General features: G+C 35.6%; 1 protein-coding gene across 2 annotated transcripts in view; it reads left to right on the top strand.

Annotated features, from left to right (window-relative positions):
* Positions 1-4,070: 4,070 nt before the first annotated feature.
* STAP1 (signal transducing adaptor family member 1) overlaps positions 4,071-7,644 on the top strand; it is a 49,536-nt gene continuing 45,962 nt past the window's right edge. Inside the window, exon 1 of one of the 2 annotated variants that reach the window (XM_010365542.2) lies at positions 4,071-4,303. In XM_010365542.2, the coding sequence (XP_010363844.1) occupies positions 4,184-4,303 (120 nt within the window). In that variant the 5' untranslated portion in view covers positions 4,071-4,183. The remainder of the gene's footprint in view (positions 4,304-7,644) is intronic. The other variant, XM_010365543.2, reaches the window with a different exon arrangement.

Here is a 7,644-nt window from a genome sequence, read left to right as displayed (position 1 = left end):
CAACAGAGCAAGACTCAGTCTCAAAAAAAGAAAAGAAAAGAAAAAGAAAATGTGGCTTAATTCTATCAATAGTAATAAAAAATGTACTCATAATAAAGATGGTATTGGATTCATACCAGCCATTGATAAGCTATAAGCATTTCATGATGTGGTTAAAATTAAAGCTGTATTCTTCAGGTATGAGTTATAAAAATAAATGTATTCAATTAAAATATCTTCGAAATATACTAATGCAAATTATAATGCATATGGCAATAAATCATCAATAAATATTAAGCAAAACAAAGGTCAGAAATGTGGAAGTACTAGAGCAGAGTTGGAGCCTCCTATTCAGACTTGATTGATTCAGTACTAACAAATGGATAGAAAAGTATTTTAGAGATCCTCAATTATTGTAAAAAAGGTGGATTTTTACTCAAATGACATTATAACGTAGAGGACTCAATAGAGCACTGACATTTTGGTTTATATGAGTGAAATGTTATACTTTACCCAAAGTCGTTAAGTTATATTTGCCATAAAACCTGATTTATAACAATCTTCTGTGACACAGATGCTACTGATGGCTGTAATATTGGGCTCCAATAGTTTCATAGTAACATGATTGTTCTACAAGGCAACATAAGAATCATATCTCAACCAATGGTCACATATATCAGAAAAAAGGAAACTCCTGTCACAATGGAAGCTAATAATTCTCCAAACTAGAATCATATTTTTTATCTGGAAGCCATTCGGTAAATAAATGATATTGCAATCTACTTATAACCAACCCCTACTTCAACACAATCTTTCCCTTGGAAAAACTGTTTCTTGTTGATACTGAATGTATACAAATAACTACAACCGGACAAATACTATAAAAAAGAAATCATACAAAGTGCATTGGGAAAGCAGAAATGAGAGTAATAACCTTTTTGTGTGTGTTGGGGGAGGGTGAAGAAAGATTCAGGAAATTAGGAAATCTTCAGAATTAAGGTTAGATTCAGCCTGGGTCTTGAAGGATGAGTAGGACATTACCATATAAACAAAGGGAAGGAGGGGCATCTAAGCAGAGTACAGTGACTGAAAAGGTATGAGGAGATAGGGAAGATCATACGGTATTCAGGCAACTGAGAAAAAATGAAATTACCAGAGCAAAGGATATTTTGAGGAGTTATTATTTAAAAGGGCCCTGCTATGAAGGACCAGTGTGCCATGCTTGAGCCCATTGTTGGTATTCAATAAATATTTAATGTTCAATAAAAAAATTTTAAAAAGAAACCTCAAAAGCAATGAAAATCCATTAAAGTCTTTTCAGTAGGGGAGTATCTTGATTAGGCTGAATTTTAAATGAATCGGAGAAGAAAAAGTGGAAACTAGGAGACCACTTAAAAGCCTTTTGCAGCTCTTCAGACAATAAGTCATGTAGTCCATCGCCTCATTGTATAGGTGAGGAAGCTATGATACCAGAGAAGTCAAGTGGTTTGTTCAAGGTCTCCAGAGCCGGTTAGTAGCAAAATTAGCTTCAGCCCTATGTCCAGACATATTTTCTACTGTATTTCCTTACCTACAAATTTATTATTTGCTGTCTAAGACTTGAGATATCTGTAAGAGGATTTCCATTATAATGGTGCAGTGGTACAATGACACTAGTAATTGCAGACAAGACTAACTGGCTAATATTGTTTAAGCAAGATTTTTGCATTTTGTAGTCTTTTTTAGGGAGATTTTTGGTATATTAAAAATAAATTTGATGTATAAATCAGTAGACCAAAGTAACTTACTATGTCTGATTAGCTGTTTTTAAATTGTTGCTTATTTTTTTAAAGGCAAAAAAACATAACCAACTGCTTATTTGACAACAACAACAACAAAAAAACTCCTCTTTACATTTTTCTAGAGGTATTATTTTCTCTTGCCTATGAAACTTTCTGGCCATAAAGTCAGTGCCTAATCACTGATGATTCCCAGCATTCTATCTTTCTCTATCCTTGCTGCTTCTTTTCATTTTTCAATTCTTAATTCTTCCTTTCACTTCCCCCCTGTATTACAACAACTAACAGCTGCCAAGAAAGTGGATTAGGTCATATATTAAATCAGGAGGTTTTCCTGTTATTCAAGTCACTTTCTTAGTATACTGAAACTAAAAAAATAGTTATGGTTTTTGTCTCAAAAAATTAAGTTGGACTTATATTTTATTATTTGAAGGTTGGGTAGCAAGTAGCAGGTCTAAACTTATAAAAGCAAAGCAGTACTTTTTGGATCTTCAACTCCCTATTTCTGTCTCTAGCTGTTTTCATTTTGATAATACATCTGAACACTCTTCTCTAACTTACTGATAATCAGTCTGTATTGTTCTACCTTACTTTGTAGACAATTTGGCATCTCATATCTACAGCTGCACGATCAGTGGGACCCATACTGGTAGAGAAAATCATGCAGTCTCTCCATTAGGAAAGAAGAATCAGACTGAAGAATCCTGGCTTGCTCTGATTTCTAATAATAGGCTGGTCTCACTGGGCCCAGGCTGTTCTAAATCTAGAGTAGTTCTGAAATACTGAGTGTGAAATAGGCAATGGTAGAAATTCTTAGGACCCCTGTAAGACAAATCAAAACTCCTTCTAATATTCTTTTCTCCCATCATTTCCTGCACTGTGCTAGGTCAAATCCAATCTCTTAAGGACCATTTCCTACATGCAACCATTGAGTGCACTTTGGCCCCAGTATAGCTGTATAAATCTCACTAGATAACTGTGGGAACTCCATCCATGAATCATAGTATCAATGATCTGCAGCTCAGAAAGCACAAAGAACAAAATAAAAGTTTGAAAAGTTCCAGCTTTCTCTGCCAGATATTTTTTGCCAAATATCTTAGACTCCTTTGTGTTGCTGTAACAGAATACCCACAGACTGGTAATTTATAATGAACAGACATGTATTTGGCTCATGGTTCTGGAGGCTGGAAGTCAAAGAGCATGGCCAGCATCTGATGAGGCCCTTCATGCGGCATCATTCCATGGCAGAAGATAGAAGAGCAAGAGAGGGTGAAAGCATGTGAGAAAGTGCCAAACTTGATTTTATAAAAAACCCACTTCCAGGACAGGTGTAATGGCTCACACCTGTAATCCCAGCACTTTGGGAGGCCACAGCAGGAGAATCGCTTGAGCCCAAGAGTTCGAGACTAACCTGGGCAACATAGGGAGATACTATCTATACAAAAAATGAAAAAGTTAGCTAGGAGTGGTGGCACTTGCCCTGTAGTCCCAGCTACTTCGGAGGCTGATATGTGAGGATTGTTTGAGCCTGAGAGGTCAAGGTTGCAGTGAGCTGTGATTGCATCAGTGTATTCCAGCCTGGGCAACAGAGCAAGACCCTGCCTCTGAAAAAAGAGAAAGAAACCCACTCCCACAGTATTAATTCATTAATTCATTCATGAGGGCAGATGCCTCATGACTTAATCCCCTTCTAAAGGTCCTATTTCTAAACACTGTTGCATTGGGGATTAAGTTTCTAATACACAAACTTTGGAGGACACATTCAAAACATAGCACTAAATATTCATTGTGAACTCATGTACTTGGAATACCTACTGGCAAAAATAAAAAAAGAAAAAAGAAAAAAATTCCATATTCCATGTTCCCATAACTGTGGTTTATATTTAGTGAAGCATCAAATGGGCATGAGATAGAACTATTTTTTTTATTTACACAAAATTTGGCCCTGAAATATTTAACCAACAGAAATAGTACTAATAAAATTATTATATGAAGCAATTTTTAATGAAGCAGAGTTTATTCAAGTCATGTCTTCTGCAAATAAAAATGGACAGCAGTAAACAAAAACAAAGGTAGAAAGAATAACTATGTTCTTGATGTCTCCCCTAAAGTTCACAATCTCTACACCTGTTTCTTTCATCTTTGGTGATGTTAATCTTCTGTTTATTTTGCTGCTTTAAATCTAAGCACATGTAGATTACTCAGAGATTGCTCTCTAAAAGTCAGATTACACCTGTTCTTTCTTACCTCACAAAAAGTAATGGAAAAAAAAGTGTGTGTGTGTGTGTGTGTGTGTGTGTGTGTCCTGTTGGTGGTTAAAAAGCAATTTGGGACTTCCTCTTTGAACAGTTGCCTTTTCCTCTCACACAAGGAGGATTTCATTTTGTTTGAGACAAGAAACCAAACCACACACCAAAGAGAGGGGTATGATGGCTACGAAGCCCCCAAAACCAGCCCCTCGCAGGATCTTCCAGGAAAGGTTAAAGATCACTGCTCTACCTTTGTACTTCGAAGGTTTTTTGTTAGTCAAGCGGTCAGGATACCGGGTGAGTCTATACATGATAATGTTAAACCTAAGACTTCTGTTTTAATTTAATACTTATTTCATGGTGATGTGATGTGTTGAGACCCCCTTGTTTCTGTTGAAATTAAATCATCTTCTCTTCTTTGAGCTCAGAAATGATTCCAATTTTTCATAATTTAAATACAATGTCTGGCTTAAACCTGTATGTCTATGAATATATAATATGTATAATAACACAGGTTGTAATATTAAGGCACTAATATAGAAAATTCAATAAGCTAAATTTCCAAAGAATTCATTTAAATATCACAGAAGATTTTGGCTTGGGAGATAAAATGTTTCCTGTATTTTCTCCACAATTTATTGCTATGCTTCAATGATGAGATGTACCATTAAGATAAAATGATATCGTTATTGAAATTAAACCTGCTCCTGTTCTCAGTCATTTGAAGTTTATAATGATCAAATTATTAAAAATGGCTTTTGTAAAAATTGTTAAAATGACAAAGTTCGTACTGTTTAACATTATATAGTGTTATGTGTTCTATAATACTATTCAAGATAGTGGCTTTTAATTTTTGGGGTACTACTGTGGATATTAAGTACACTAAGCTACACAAATACCTTTGCTCTAAGAAAATCCATGAAGCATTCTGTATTTTTAAATGTAATAATTAAAACTTATAGTTAGTTAAAATCACTACTTTTAAAATAGTAATTATGGATGACTTGAAATTAATTAGAGAAATGAGCCTAAAATTGCCTGTTATTAAAGAAAAAATCATTAACTTAGGTCAAATTTTATGAAATTGTATATTGACTAAAACTAGAAAAATTTTAAGGTTTTCAGAAATTCCATCAGAAATGTTTAATGATGATAAAATATATTTTCTGAGGATTTATGAATACTTATGGAAAAATTATACATATGAAAAATCTGTAATAGCATATTCATATTTCTTACATATATGATCAGATCATTTACTATTTGAGAATAAAGATATGGTAATTTGTATTCTGTTATGGATGTTAAACATGCATAAATAATTATCTTTCAGTTATATTAGAATATTTTCAGGTTGTTCCTACATGCTTTTAATGTAAATTCAATCTTGTCTTGTCACCACAGGTAAGCCACATAGTCACACTTTGCCAGGAAAGGGAAGTTGAGAAAAAAAAAAATTCTAATTTGTAATTTAAATTTGGTTGTTCATTGAATGTTTTCCAAGGTGTTTGTAATAACTGTTTATGATAGCAGTTTTTTTAAAAATGCTTAAAGAAGGCATGTCATTGGTATGGTTAGCAGAAAGAATAAGAATTTTAGAGTGTCTTTATCTGATGGTTTTGCCACTTACTGCTCGTTATCTTGTGCAAGTTACTTAATCTCCTTGAGACTGTTTCTTCAACTATAAGATAGAGAGTACACTACTTGCTACTTGCCTCCTAAGGCACATTCTGGGACACAGTAGGGACAAATTCAAGCAATTTATTCACTCAGCATTTATTGTGTGCCTTCTATGCACCAAGCATCACTTTTATTTCTGGAGAATATGAAAAAAACACAAAGATTTTATTTTCAAGAGGTTTAATATAGTAGGAATGATGTCTTCCTTACTGAATTTCTACTCTTTACCTTCTCTTAGAAAGCATTATTTGAAGCAGAATGAATAACCATAGGCATAAATATTTCCAATGAAATTAACTTGTGTTTCTATTTGAATTTATAATAAAGTACCTTTGTGTGTGTGTGTGTGTGTGTGTGTGTGTGTGTGTGTATGTGGGTGGCAGTGTCTTCTCTGTTGCCCAAGCTGGAGTACTGTGGTGCAATCACTAGTCATGTAGCCTCAAAATCCCCGGCTCTGGTGATTCTCCTGCCTCAGCCTCCTGAGTAGCTGGGACTACAAGTGCGTACCACACTCAGCTAATGTTGGTATTGTTTATAGAGACAGGGTTTCATCACGTTGTTCAGGTTGGTCTCAAACTCCTGGGCTCAAGCAACCTGCCCACTTTGGCCTCCCAAAGTGCTAGAATTACAGGTGTGGGCCACTGAGTTAGGCTACAAAGTACCTTTTACTTGTATGTCAGGGAGAAGAGAGCAAGAGGATGACAATAATGCCTACTTATGTTGTGGTTTCAGGGATAGCATATGTAAAACACCTGGCTCACACTAAAGGTTAGATTCATTCTCTTACCTTTTCATCACTTACCATATTCTTATTCATGTGCTAAAATTAGTTTGAGGTCTACAAGTAATATGGCTCAAAGGAGAGTGAGCATGTTGATAACTAGAGCTCTTGAAAATAGTAGCTATGAGAAAAATCTAAGGAAAATAAGTGGAAATTCCAAGCAATCAGCAGCAAAGTGCCAGGGAATCTTTGAACAGAAGGTGAGCCAAAGGTATATAGCCAAGTAATCTTCGGAGCTGATTGGCTGGAGGAAGTTGAGAGGCTCTGCAAAATGTAAAGTTGGGTCTCTGCCAAAGTCATTCAGAACATTTAAACTAGAAAAAATATAATTGAAGAGTAACCTGGTCTATAAAGGCATTAAATGTTGAGAGGTGTTTCTTAGTCATTTTTTTGTGGGGCACTTTTAAGTATTAAAGAGCTTTTCCCCAGGAAAATGTACCAACGTATACCATTTTGCATGCAATTCTAGAAGGTTTCTAAATCTGAGGTCAAGAACCCATGAAAAACACATAATCTTTACGGAAAAGATAATGTGGGAAGATTTATTTAAACCACATCACTATGATTCTGGATTAACCAGGAAGATGTATTTGATAACAAAAACTATTAAATGCCACAGTGGAATACCAATGGCCTCGCAGTTCTTACAAATGGGAAAATTGCTCATTTTTTCTGGGACCTTTGAAAATAAGAGAGAGTTTGGGTGGGCCAGGCGCCATGGCTCATGCCTGTAATCCCAGCACTCTGGGAGGCCCAGGTGGGCAGATCACGAGGTCAGGAGATCGAGACCAACCTGGTCAACATGGTGAAACCCTGTCTCTACTAAAAATACAAAAATTAGCTGGGTGTGGTGGCACATGCCTGCGGTTCCAGCTACAAGGGAGGCTGAGGCAGGAGAATCACTAGAACCCGGGAGGCAGAGGTTGCAGTGAGCGGAGATCACACCACTGCACTCTAGTCTGGCAACAGAGAGAGACTCTGTCTTAAAAAAAAAAAAAAAAGAAAGAAAGAAAAAAGAAAAAGAAAATAAGAGAGAGTTTGGGCAATGTCTCGTAATTCCTTCAATCTGTGATGTGCTAAAGTTAAAAAAAAAAACAAAAACAAAAACAAAAAACAAAACAAAACTGTGTGTGTTGACCCGGCGCGGTGGCTCACACCTGTAATCCCAGCACTTTAG

The sequence above is a fragment of the Rhinopithecus roxellana genome, chromosome 2 (genome assembly GCF_007565055.1).
Source record: "Rhinopithecus roxellana isolate Shanxi Qingling chromosome 2, ASM756505v1, whole genome shotgun sequence".
Classification (NCBI taxonomy): Eukaryota; Metazoa; Chordata; class Mammalia; order Primates; family Cercopithecidae; genus Rhinopithecus; species Rhinopithecus roxellana.
This window is presented reverse-complemented; position numbering and strand designations above follow the sequence as displayed.